This window comes from Leguminivora glycinivorella, chromosome 2, assembly GCF_023078275.1.
Source record: "Leguminivora glycinivorella isolate SPB_JAAS2020 chromosome 2, LegGlyc_1.1, whole genome shotgun sequence".
NCBI lineage: Eukaryota > Metazoa > Arthropoda > Insecta > Lepidoptera > Tortricidae > Leguminivora > Leguminivora glycinivorella.
Genome location: NC_062972.1, coordinates 21,253,734 through 21,268,277, shown reverse-complemented (window position 1 = coordinate 21,268,277; position 14,544 = coordinate 21,253,734). Strand labels below are relative to the sequence as shown.

Below are 14,544 nucleotides of genomic sequence, written 5' to 3'. Positions count from 1 at the left end.
TCTAATAGGAGAAAAAAAGTGTCCTAGTTAAGGTTTTTTTCTCATTCCGTTACCATTTTTTCATACATTTTGTATGGCGGTAACGGATTGGAAGGTTCGGAAAAATGTATGGAATTCTTGGGACATTTTTTTTTCTCCTATCAGGGTGGCTAGCCGAATGGCACAATCGCTCACGAAACGCTCACGAAACGAAGCGCTAGTAGATATCTATCTCTATCGCGCTTGCGTATTGGCGCGACAGAGCCAGCGGCGTATCGCTTTCGTTTGGCGTCGGAGAAATGCCATTCGGCTACGGGGCCTGGATCGAAAGACCTCGCGATTCTGAGTATGAATCGCGTAAAAAATACCCATGTTATAAAAAAGTGGGGTGGACAACTTTGAAAAAAATGGCCCATTTGTTTCGTAGTGATTTGTGTAAAGCTTGAAAAAAAAGAGTAATAGAAATTAAATAGTGGCAACATCCAGTCACAACTGTTGCAACTTCTTAATTTGTATTATTTTTTGACAGGTGGTAACTTTCTTCATACTTAACAGTATTTTTGCCTATGTACGTATGTATGCCTTAAGGTATTAAGTCCGCCATTTGTACTTTTTCTTTATTGTGCAATAAAGTTTAAATAAATAAATATTTTAATAGTAGGTAAATTAGTTTCTGTGACTGATACCTACATATTGAAACAAACTAAAGTCAAACTTTTGGGTTTATTCTACGAACTTAACAAATCATTATAGTAGGTATCTATATATATGCTAACCAATGTCAAAGTTATTTAACAAAACTACTGAATAAATGTTGGAAAAAGTATCAGTGATCAAAGTACCATAGCAAGTTACATCCTCGTTTGCTTTCACGCAAAATCAATTTTTATCAAAAGCGCCACTAATAAGATCATTGGGCTAAAAGGGGCATTGAGAGTCCTGAGTTATTGCTTCCCGCCTCGTTTCTGAGACAATTTCCTCCAAGGGCAACACAGTAGGGCGTTGTCTGAAGATAATAAATTTATCTTCGACGCAAGTAAGGCAACCGTGCCCGTACACTGAACCCTGACAGTAAATTATTTTGAGGTTCATAAATCTCAAAGGTTATGATTTGTGAGCGGTTACAGCGACGCGTTAATATTTAAAAGGCTTCTCAGACGTTGTTTTAACGTATGTTAAAGAACTTATGAACTATTTCTATTTCTGTTAACTTGGTCACAAATCATTCCTTATTGTGTTTATTTTCTTTTGTCATAACCTGCATAGCATGTCTTAGAGTTAGAACATCAGCATGAGGCGCTTAATGCAGAGATGTCATGCTCTTTAAATTCTTATCGTGAAAAACATATACTGTATTATTTTTAACCCAACGAATTCACCGACCGTACCGATATCAATGTACCTACTCGTACCTACACTACAAAATCATTTGATTATTGAATTGGTAGCAAACATGTGCGCCGATCGTCAGCCGTGACTTAGGATTTTATTAGAGGTTCGAATCCCGGTATGGACATTTGTTTGTGTGATGAGCACAGATATTTGTTCCTGAGTCATGGATGTTTACAGCGACGACGACACGTAAGCGGCACCATACTAACGGTCGTGTTACACGAGCGATACGATTGCCAGCAACATACCATTGCCGCGTTTGTTCACAATGCACCCCCTAACTATGGAGCAAACGCGCCAATGAATTGTGTTGCCCGTTGTAAGAGTACCGTTAGATGCGAGCGATTTTTGGTCGGTAAGCGCCGAATCCGCGTCAATATGTTTGGGGTAATCCTAAGGGTTCCGGTTTGCCTCTTGAGGTACGGAAGCTTAAAAACCGTGGTAGGTATGTGAGTATACTTGCCATTTGTCATAACAAAGAGATAAATGAAACCAGCCCGTTCATAATTTGGCAGTTTCAGGGACATTCGTGACACGTGCCGTATAGCTGCGCGTTTAGTTTTGCCAAATCCACAATAGAAGCTTACAATGCCATTTTATTTCGTAATATAAAGCATATAGAGGTATTATTGAAAACGTTACACATACTAAACAAAAAAAAATCACGACTGTATTCTCAAAAGGGGAAGGCAGCGCACATTAAAAATTTCAGTGAAATAAAAACAACAAGAATGCGAATTACTTTACTAAATTCAAAATGTTAATAATATATTATTTGAACAGTAGAAATCCCTCAAAGGGATAAGTTCGCCTTTGTACTGTTCTTTACTGTAATTACTGTGTTTTTTGTTATTAATTGTACAATAAAGAGTTTACTACTACTACTACTACTAGTATACCTATAGGTAGTTAGTCGTAGTGTATTGATTTGTTGACTGATGAATATAAGTTGGATACCTACTTATATAAAAACATTTTTTTATCAGAAATAATAATATAAATGTATTAGGTACGTTCGAAACAAACACGCGAAATATATCATTTTCAAATTCAAAATCTATAAAATATTATTATAATTTTTATATATTAATATATATTCTGGACACATTGCATTAATAAATTTGCTATAAGTAAACATTGTTCGGTGATATTATTCCTAAGACTTGTATTATATAAGGATTGCAATATTGCGCCGACCGTCGGACAAATGAAGGCAAAGGCAGCCATTTATATAGAAACCAAAGTTGATATTTTTTAAATTGATATAGACAACTGGGGAAGTACCTCGGCCTTACAGAAGACCGCAGCCAAATAGCACTAGACCCTACTCATAGTGTTGTGTTCCTGCCGGTGAGTAAGGCTGCCAGAGCTCAACGAGGGTGCGGTGTGCTGATGACGGGAGGACTTACGGAACTAACTTGTTCCGTCTATTGTCCTTTGAGTCGTCGGCAACCCGAACCCTCCTTGGAACTTGTACACTCCTTTTTGCTGTGTACTTAACACAGCAAAAGGGAGTGTACAAGTTTCTAATGGGGTGGCAACGCGCATGTGACACTGTTTGAGTTGCAGGCGTCCATAGGTTACGGTGACCGCTTTACATCAGGCGGACCGTATACTTGTTTGCCACCAACGTAGTATAAAAAAAAAAAAGACATCATTGCTCAACATTGTTACCATAACTTCTGAATTTTGTTCCACAGCGCGGTGTTATATGAAATTGTGAATTTATACCCACCTGAGTATGTGTATAATCACCTAACATTCATAGTTCTCGTAAAAGTTATGCTTAGTTTGGGCCGTTGATCTGTGTAAGGTGCACATATTTTACTGTGCAATGTGTCGCCAGATATTTGTTTGTTTTTATTTTATTTACCTATTATCTCAACCTTATAATAAGTAGTTACCAAGAGTAATAACACCAATCAGTCGTTAACTTTTGCCGTCGTTAAAATCTCTTGTACAATTTTAATTGAATAGGTTGATTATATTATTTTCTCAGAAGACTTGGTAAAATTTGTTCTGTTCTCTGTGCGTTCAGCTCAAAGCTGGGAAAATTAAATTACTTCAGGCTTTCAGCGTCGAAACGACGCAAAGTTGCCACGTGAAATAACATTTTATACTGAAATGTTAAAAATTATTATTTTAAAAATGCGACTTTTCTCTTTCGTTTATCTCGAAAATTAATAAAATTATCACGTAGAGGTAGTTCTTGAAAGATTTATGGTTTATTTTTTTTATTTATATCAAGCAAAACATTATGGTCCCCCGGTTTGTGGTGACACATTACCACCCCTTTCTTCTAGTGGGTGTGGTAGAAGGCCGAGCTCCTCGTAAGGCGGAAGGCCCGAAACGTCACACCAGAGGCGCGTTGGCGGCCCTGTCACTAAAATATCAAAATTCTGATTTTATCAACCCCTTATAAAATTGGCACTGAAGCTTTTAAGGTGAACCTACCCCACAAATCATACAAAATAACTGATTTTAAGTTAATACTTAAGTTTTACGTTATGTTTTATAATACAAATATGGAAAATGAGAAACAAAATGTTTCTGAATTGTTCAGGAGTTTGTGCTCAAACTAACAGGCCAATTTAAACTGGCATTAAAATTTAATTTAAATCGATCTACTACAATGTAAATTGACATAATTTTATCATGTACCGTTCCATAATAAATATACAGTCTAGAAAAAAACCGGCCAAGAGCGTGTTGGGCCACGCTCAGTGTAGGGTTCCGTAGTTTTCCGTATTTTTCTCAAAAACTACTGAACCTATCAAGTTCAAAATAATTTTCATAGAAAGTTTTTATAAAGTTCTACTTTTGTGATTTTTTTCATATTTTTTAAACATATGGTTCAAAAGTTAGAGGGGGGCGACGCACTTTTTTTTCCTTTAGGAGCGATTTTTTTCTGAAAATATTAATATTATCAAAAAACGATCTTAGTAAACCCTTATTCATTTTTAACTACCTATCCAAAAATATATCACACGTTGGGGTTGGAATGAAAAAAAAAATCAGCCCCCACTTTAGGTACATGTAGGGGGGGTACCCTAATAAAACATTTTTTTCCATTTTTTATTTTTGCACTTTGTTGGCGCGATACCAAATTTCAGCTTTCTAGTGCTAACGGTTACTGAGATTATCCGCGGACGGACGGACGGACGGACGGACGGACAGACGGACAGACAGACATAAGCGCAACAGACACAGGCGAAACTATAAGGGTTCCTAGTTGACTACGGAACCCTATAAAAGAGACATTAAACAGAACCAAAACTGTAATTTTGTCCCGTTTTTTTCACTTAAATGTATTTAAAAAGGAATCGGTCTTAACATAAAAATTGGAACAGTCGGTTATTGAAAAAAGTCGTGTATTCTGTACATTATTTATAATTATATACATAATTGGAACTATATTGTATGTTCTTTTGTTTCAGTCACATCACCAGGGTCAGCTACTACTTTGCAAGCGTGCCAAATTCTTCTGCTTGTGCATACAATTATTTGGGCAAATAACACTTAGATTAGTACTTAAATAAGAATGGAAATTATACAAATAAATAATTATACTATCTAGATGTACTAATTCTTTCATGGACGATTGTGAATTTAGTTGAAAAACCTAAACGAGCTGACAATTATACCAAAGAATGTAAAGACTAAGAGATATTGTTGATTTAATATAAATTATATATGTGATGGTACGTTTCATTTACTATGATCCCATAAAATAATTGTTAAGTATTTTTTTCTCCGAATATGTGAATGTTTTGTATGGTAACTGGTAAGTCTAAAATAATAATTTAAAGTTTTACTTCATATACAAAACGCGGCTATGTAGTGCCGCAAGGAAATAAAATAAAAGATTTAAGGTGACGTTTATATGTCAGCTACCTACTTATAACTGTTTTAATAATTGTGACAGAAATGCAGCTATGGATGTTACCCGTAATCAAGGATTTGACATTCATAGCATCAAATCACTACAGACAGCTATTGCTGCAGTTGACGGAATATGGAACTAAACTAGGTAATACTAACGCCACAATCTCTTACGCTACATGAACATATCGTAGCTCTCAATATCGCTCTTCTGTAGTAGCGCGACAGAGCCAGAGTGCATTTCCATCGCCTCCTAGCGTCATGGCTTGTCACTTGGCCGGCGCCCACAGTTGAGGGGATACGGAACTAAACAACGTACTAACGCCACAATCTCTTACGCTTCATGAACATATCGTAGCTCTCAATATCGCTCTTCTTTAGTAGCGCGACAGAGCATTTCGATTGCCTCTTAGCGTCATGGCTTGTCACTTGGCCGGCGCCCACAGTTGAGGGGATACGGAACTAAACAACGTACTAACGCCACAATCTCTTACGCTTCATGAACATATCGTAGCTCTCAATATTGCTCTTCTGTAGTAGCGCGACAGAGCCAGATCAGCCAGAGTGCATTTCGATCGCCTCCTAGCGTCATGGCTTGTCACTTGGCCGGCGCCCACAGTTGAGGGGATAGGAACGGAACTAAACAACGTACTAACGCTACAATCTCTTACGCTTCATGAACATATCGTAGCTCTCAATACAGCTCTTCTTTAGTAGCGCGACAGAGCATTTCGATTGCTTCTTAGCGTCATGGCTTGTCGCTTGGCCGGCGCCCACAGTTGAGGGAATACGGAACTAAACAACGTACTAACGCCACAATCTCTTACGCTTCATGAACATCTCGTAGCTCTCAATATAGCTCTTCTGTAGTAGCGCGACAGAGCCAGAGTGCATTTCGATCGCCTCCTAGCGTCATGGTTTGTCACTTGGCCGGCGCCCACAGTTGAGGGGATACGGAACTAAACAACGTACTAACGCCACAATCTCTTACGCTTCATGAACATATATCGTAGCTCTCAATATCGCTCTTCTTTAGTAGCGCGACAAAGCATTTCGATTGCCTCTTAGCGTCATGGCTTGTCACTTGGCTGGCGCCCACAGTTGAGGGGATACGGAACTAAACAACGTACTAACGCCACAATCTCTTACGCTTCATGAACATATATCGTAGCTCTCAATATCGCTCTTCTTTAGTAGCGCGACAGAGCATTTCGATTGCCTCTTAGCGTCATAGCTTGTCACTTGGCCGGCGCCCACAGTTGAGGGGATACGGAACTAAACAACGTACTAACGCCACAATCTCTTACGCTTCATGAACATATCGTTGCTCTCAATATCGCTCTTCTGTAGTAGCGCGACAGAGCATTTCGATTGCCTCTTAGCGTCATGGCTTGTCACTTGGCCGGCGCCCACAGTTGAGGGGATACGGAACTAAACAACGTACTAACGCCACAATCTCTTACGCTTCATGAACATATATCGTAGCTCTCAATATCGCTCTTCTTTAGTAGCGCGACAAAGCATTTCGATTGCCTCTTAGCGTCATGGCTTGTCACTTGGCCGGCGCCCACAGTTGAGGGGATACGGAACTAAACAACGTACTAACGCCACAATCTCTTACGCTTCATGAACATATCGTTGCTCTCAATATCGCTCTTCTGTAGTAGCGCGACAGAGCCAGATCAGCCAGAGTGCATTTCGATCGCCTCCTAGCGTCATGGTTTGTCACTTGGCCGGCGCCCACAGTTGAGGGGATACGGAACTAAACAACGTACTAACGCCACAATCTCTTACGCTTCATGAACATATCGTAGCTCTCAATATCGCTCTTCTTTAGTAGCGCGACAAAGCCAGAGTGCATTTCGATCGCATCTTAGCGTCATCACATGGCTTGTCACTTGGCCGGCGAGCGAGAGTGTACGTAAATCTCATTAAGAAACGTTACATTTCGTTTTCGAGTGAATTTGTTTAGATAACCTGTGTTTACAAACCGTCCTGGCCCCGTAGCCGAATGGCATTTCTCCGACGCCAAACGAAAGCGATACGCCGCTGGCTCTGTCGCGCCAATACGCAAGCGATAGATATCTACTAGCGCTTCGTTTCGTGAGCGTTTCGTGAGCGATTGTGCCATTCGGCTAGCCACCCTGCTTGGAGTGCTTGGTGCGCACATTCAACATCCTACACACAAAGGCTTATCGAAAAATGTAGGTTGCGCCGCGTTTTCAAATGTAAAATGGAAGTGATGTGGGCATGAGTTTTTTATATACGTTAACGTCATGAAAAGATGGAAAAAATGAACAGAGCCTAAAAACGGTTACTTATTAGAACCAAAAATTACCTATAATTTCCATGACTTGTACGCTGTCGAGTACGTACGTACGTACGTACTTACGTATTCTAAAACGTCAAAACCCATCGTAGACATAGAAAACATTCTATTTTTATTTTGTTATCCTCCCCTGCTTCTTTCAATCATGTCATCATTTCATCGTCACGGGTTTCAACGCGTAAAAACCTAGACTTCACTGCTACGAGAGTAAATGCAGTTTTTAATTACATTCCCAGGTTTTTTGAAATGTGTTTTAATTTTTGCTGCAGTAAATTTCATGACAAGCACAATAAATCGTCGCTGCGCGTGCAAATTTCGCTATGTGTTTTTAACCTACTTTACAGGAGACACAAAAAACTGTTTATTTCGGCAATTATTTAACATAAATAAATCAATATTTTTATGGCATAAGTATTTTCACTTTTGCATACATTAAGAAATTACTTGAAATTATATTTTAGTTATTATAAGGTTAAAAAAATATTTTTTCATAAATATGTTACATAGCGATTATAATTTGAGTCGTAAATAATCGGTATGTGTCTTACAATCACATAACTAGATTTTATTCTTAAGGAACAAAATACAATTTGTGCACTTTATCGTCACATAGTTATTTAATCATATGATTTGAATTAACTATGTTGTTGTTTATTTGTAATTTATCAATTCATTTTCGAATAAATTATTTCAGGAAAACCACGATTTAATACTATAAGCTTAATACACAATACTATAATAAAAAACTCGATTTAATTTATATATTACTTTACTACCAATATATTACAACTAGAATAATATATTTATTCCATTAATTTTTATGAATGGAGGTTATTTCAGTTACAAAGTTGCTCAATGTGGTATTATGTAAACATTTACGCATTGAATAAGTTTTCATTATGCATGTTTAACTTGAAAAAACCGGATAATGCTAGTCTGGCTCGAACACCGAAGGTTACGTGTACATTTTACTATTTTTTTCTCACAACTATATATTAATAACCATGTACTGATGTATGGTGTAATACGATTTATTTTCCAAATTTTATAGTTTAGGTCAACCGGAAGTACCCTATTAATTTTGACTTCCTTGAGAGTGTAGATTTTTTTTCAACTCAATTAACCTATGTTGTATTTACTTAGAAATAAGGTTTTTTTACAGCTTCAAGGAACGGTACAGTACACTTGAGTATAGGGTTTTTCCGAAATAAAGAATATTGACAAATAGATAAACGGATAGACAAGAAAGTACATAATTGTATAAGGGTTCCATTTTTCCCTTTTGATCCGAAAAAGATAAAAAATCTTTGTCATTCAAAACTTTATGTGATTTCTCAATTCAGCTTTTTTTCATTTATTAAACATTTCATTTTCATTAATTTATTGTAAAATGTTTCCAGAAAGGATAGGTAGATCTTATCACACAAAATTACATACAAAACGATGTCTTGCCACTTCAAGGCAATGATAAATCACTTGCTATTTTTTTGAGTTACTTAGCATAAATTTATCTTATTTCGATAGTTTGTAATATACGTTTACACACACTGAACCCTACACGAAATTTGTCAGTATACTAAACACTATAAATTTCTGACAGTTAATCTTAAAAATCAATTTGAAATGATTTATTTTTAACTAATATTAAAAAATAACTATTCGATCAGAGTGAGTACTTTCAGACATAGTCTCAATAAAAAGGAAACTACACTCTGTCTCATTTATAGAGGTTATACTTGACGACAAACCCAGCTACCATACACCATTTAAACAAGTTTTAAAAGATTTTTATAAGAAAAGCCTGCTATGTGACGCAAAACACACGATCTGGAAACATTCACGATTTCTACAAATAGTACTAAATTATCGTTATGTATGAGATTGTACAAATCGGGCACAAACATCTAACACATCTTATTATACAATATTTCCAAAAATATAGCTATGTGTCATAATTCACATAGCAGGCGCAATTCCAAAACTGCTGTTATAAGAAGATAATGTAGTTATGTGATTTATTGCAGTTAGCGATTATAGGAAGAACATTCAATGTATGGGCGTCACATAGCTACTTTTGATAAAACCTGTAATACTGAAATAAGCTCGACGCTGTTTTTGGAGCATATGTATCTAGAAATAAGGTTTAAAATGGCATTGAAAACGAAAAATCGTTAAAAATCACATAGCGAATTTTGCACGCGCAGCGACGAAATGATGTGTCACTCGGATGCATATTTTAAAATTCGTCCTTCAAAATTAACTTGCACTATATTTAACCTTAGAACATTGCAGGAAAAGCCATTAAACTGCGACTAGGTAGGTGTACAGTTAGATAATAAGTAGTAGATGAGACTGCAGACTCACGTTTTGTGTGTGGTCGTTGTGGCAAGAAGTGCCGCGCTGCTATAGGACTCTATAGCCATCAACAAAGATGCAAGCCCCCGTAAACCTACAAGCGCCGCAACAAACATCTACAATAGATGCTGTGGCCAATATATATAATACTACTTCCCTAAATTTAGTTTAAATTGAGATACGTCGTGCAAGGCGAATTAATGTTTATATTATGATGATAAATAATTGTGGTTTTTATCATTATAACTAATAGCAAAACTTTTACAAAATTGTATAAAATGTTTACAAATTAAATCAAACACGTTCCTAGCTACCAGTATGGCGAAACGCAGGACGGTAATTAAGGACAACACTTGTTATAAAGTTGTTTCAAAATGAACGAAACGTAGTTACCAATAACAACTTAACAGGCGTCGAAAACCTTTACCAAATTAAAATTTTCGCCGATAAAACGAAAGAGGAAAGCGAGATTAAACAAAAACTTTTACCTTTTATTTGCCAGCAACAGAAAAATACGATACATATTGTCCAGTCCCATTGTCCCCAGAAAAAAACCATTTCAGACCTAATATTACCCGTAAAATTGCTTTTATGAGCAGACCAACCAGATTTAATAACTTCAACGTTTAACATTTTTGGAAAGAGATTCTATTTTGGTGTTTATATAGATTTAACGCAATTGCAAAACTCGCAAAATAAGTATTTAATCACGAATTTAATGATATTCTCAATCGCTTACGAATAACAACAAGTCACCAACAAAACACTTGAAGAACAAAACACTTGACCAAAAAAGATCTCTGACTAGTGCATATAATATATATTATGTAGCACTTCCTTTTATGTTATGTGAAACTCTGAGGGTGCCTGTCTGAAGTGTTTGCACTTGACGGTTACCTTTTACCAATGTACAAGAAATAACGATAACTGATAAGCTACGGATGAGCTCACAAAAGATATGATATACTTGTAACTTACAAGTATATCATAACTTTACAAGTTGTAAGTAAATACTTTTATTGTGAGTCTCTCTCTTTGCCTAGCCACATCCCATTTCACTTGGGGTCGGCTCTCCTCGTCAATCTTCGCCACTCTCTTCGGTTTTGGGTCGTCGTGTCATTGACTTGGGCTTTCTTTAGGTCTTTGTTGATACTGGACATCCAATTTTGTGGGGGTCTGCCTCGCTTTCTCGTGCCGGTGTTTATACTGAGGACTTTTCTGGTCATGTGATCCTCAGGCCTTCTCATTACGTGTCCATACCACCTAAGACGGGTCGCAGTTAATTTTTCTTCAATGGGTCTGACCTTGAAACTTCCTCGGATGTATTCATTTCTAACTCTGTCTAACAAGGTGACACCTCCAGCCCATCGCAACATCTTCATCTCCGTCGTATGTACTTTTGTGGTGTGGACCAATCATGGGCCAGCATTCCGCACCGTAAGTAAGGGCGGGGCGCACAGCTGTTTTATATATTTTCCCCTTTATGTGCACTGGCATTCTGTTGTCACATAGTACGCTCGATAATTCTCGCCACTTCATCCAGCCAGTGTTGATTCGGTGTTTTATGTCGGCGTCTATTGTTCCATCTTTCGAGACAACAGAACCCAGGTATTTAAAATGGTCGACTTTGTTTAGCTGCTGGCCTTGTAGGCTGACAGTTGGCTGTTGGTTTTCTGCCGAATTGCAGCACAGCATGTACTCCGTTTTGTTTCGGCTAATTTTCAGTCCTGCGCTTTCAAGTGCTGTTCTCCAACATTCTAGAGATTCACTGAGTTCTGCGTTGCTGTCTCTTATTAATACCACATCGTCCGCATAGAGTAGATCCCAGGGTGGCTCTTTCTGAATTTTTGCTGTGAGGTGCTCCATCACGAGGTTGAAAAGCAGGGGGCTCAGCGCTGACCCCTGGTGTACACCCACTTCTACTTCAAATTCATCGCTTAACCCTGCTGGGCATCGTACCTTTGTGACAACATTGGTGTACATGTCGACAACTGTCTTTATGTAGCATTCTGGCACGTTTTGAGACCGCAACGATTGCCATATTAATTGCCGTGGTACCCTATCGAATGCCTTTTCGAGGTCTATGAATGCTAGATGGACGTCTTTCTTTATTTCTCTTCTCTTCTCCAACAAGATTCTTAGGCTGTGCAACGCGTCAGTTGTTGATTTTCCAGCTACGAAACCACACTGGTTTTCCGATACTGTGGTTATTTTCAATAGTCGGCTGTTAATGACTCTCTCCCAAATTTTGAACGTGTGTGATAGGAGTTTGATCGCGCGATAATTTTCACAGAGCCTGATATCACCTTTGTTTTTAAAGAACGGGATTAAGTAACTCTTTCTCCACATATTAGGTATTCCATTAAGCAGAATTTTGTTGAAAAGTTTGCTAAGGAAGTTCACTCCGCTTTCTCCAAGATGCTTCCAAAGTTCTGCTGGGATGCCATCTGGTCCTGTAGCTTTGTTATTAGCCATCTTTCTTACAGCAATCTGTACTTCCTCTGAGCTTATAGCTAAAATTGGTCCCTTGGTGGCATGTAACGGAGTTGGTTCTTCGAACGGGTGAGTTTCATTGAGGAGCTGGGAGTAATATTCACGCCATCGCTTTTTTATATCATTGTTCGAGGTTAGTAGATGGCCATTGTTGTCTTTAATAAACTTAATGGCTCCCACATCCTTGCTGTTTGCGTGCCTTTGCCTTGCTATTCGGAACAACTCTCTGTCGTCTTTAGCCTTTTCCAGTCTTGCATACAGGTCTTCATCAGCGCGGGCTCTGGCACACGCAACTTCCCGCTTTGCTTCTTTTTTTGCGGTTCTGTAGTTTTCGCGATCTTCATCGCTTCCACTTAGCTGCCAAGCTTTGAAGAGGCGTTTTTTGGTTTCTACCTTTTCTTTCACCTCTAATTGCCACCACTTCGCAGTCTTGTTATTATTTAGTGGTCCTTTGGAGACTCCTAGAAGTTCAGATGCCTGTTGTTCGCAATAGTCATGAAATTCGTTCCACATAACATCTGCAGTATCATTTATCGACGGTTTTTTTGATAGGTAGAGCTTGACATTTTCAATGAGGTCGTCACCTTCTGCTGAGTTAAGTTTGTGCCAGCGTATTTTGGGTATCTGTTCTTTGTGTGTCTTAATGGGTTTTAGCATGGAGAAGTCCGCAACTAGTATTCGATGCTGTGTTGTAAGGGGCTCACCGGGTATAACCTTACAATCCTTAAAGGTGCTTAGCTTGTTACGGTCGGCTAGGATATAATCGATTTGGGTGTTTAGACCGCCGCTGGAGTAGGTTATTTTATGCTTATCTGGCTTAGCAAAAAATGTGTTGATCAATCCCATATCATGAGTAATTGCAAAATCCAGGATTTCTGTGCCTTGTTTGTTTTGCCTTCCATAACCTTGCCCTCCGTGTACTCTTTCATATCCAAAAGAGCTGGCTCCAACATGGCCATTGAGGTCTCCTGCGATATACTTGTTTTCATCCGTTGTGTACGACTGCATTAGATCGTTTAGGTTGTCCCAGAAAGTTTGCTTCTCCACTTTACTGCACCCGGCCTGCGGTGCGTACGCTGATTTTTATTTATTTTTATTTATTTATTTAATCAAAAAGTAACACAGCATTACAGTTTACACTAAGGCACTGTGAAACTACAAAATACAAAACAAGACATAAACGATAAATATTACAAAAAAGAATACAAATTAAACATTAGATTTGGGCGACGACGTAACAGCGTGGCTCCGTTGCGTCGTCTGACTCGGTGTAGGATTCGGCAGGTTGCCCCGGAACCGCCGAAATACCACACCCTTCGGCCAGAAGTCTGCGCACACGATGGTGTCCTGCAGCGTGCGTGGCACGCGCACAACAAATGAAGTGAAGTGCACGTAGTGGCGCGACTGCAGCTGTTGCACCCTCAGCGTGTAGCCAGTCTTCCGGCGAACATACTCCACCACCTCATCAGCCCCGGCGGAGTAATGCAAGCGCGACACGTAGAGCGCTTTACTCGGTGTAGCAACTCGCAGACCAGAAGTAATCGGCTCCGCGGTACCACACAGAGTCTTACGAGGCGCCCTACGCGCCTTGCTCTTCCTTTGCACCAGTGTGAACCCCTCCTTATCCACATCGGCACGGGAGGACTTCTCCTTGATTGGAGCCCGTTCTTCACACACCTTTGCAGGTGCGCTGACCCGGTTCGCTGCGGCGTTGCGTTGACCGGCTAGGGCGGCTACATCAGCATATGGCCGCTGACGTGAGCTCGACGTGAGGGGAGGCGGCCGCACGCGCGGGGGCGCGCGGGCGGCGGAGCGGCACGTGCGACATTTTTAATTGTGTCAACGCGCAAACTACCTGACTCGACACTAGTGTTGTCAGGTCGATGATCGGACGTCAGGTCTGAAACCGCTGACCGAGCAGGAGCATTACGTAAACAACTAATTTCGTCACGTAACTCGGCGATTGTTTGCAAGCTGGTTTCAAACCTTGTAATAACTACAGCTAAACTTGTTTTTAGGGCCACGATTTCCCTTAACAAGCTGCGAACGTTGACGTCATCCGGATCGCACGACGGAATGATGGAGATATCTGTCGCCACAAACTCCGGAATTCG

General features: G+C 39.3%; 1 protein-coding gene across 1 annotated transcript in view; it reads left to right on the top strand.

The window, feature by feature from the left end:
* The window catches only part of LOC125241352, an 83,864-nt gene extending 78,794 nt beyond the window's left edge, over positions 1 to 5,070 (top strand). The window contains exon 8 of the mRNA XM_048149779.1: positions 4,809 to 5,070. Within this exon, the coding sequence (XP_048005736.1) occupies positions 4,809 to 4,894 (86 nt within the window). The 3' untranslated portion in view covers positions 4,895 to 5,070. The remainder of the gene's footprint in view (positions 1 to 4,808) is intronic.
* Positions 5,071 to 14,544: the final 9,474 nt, after the last annotated feature.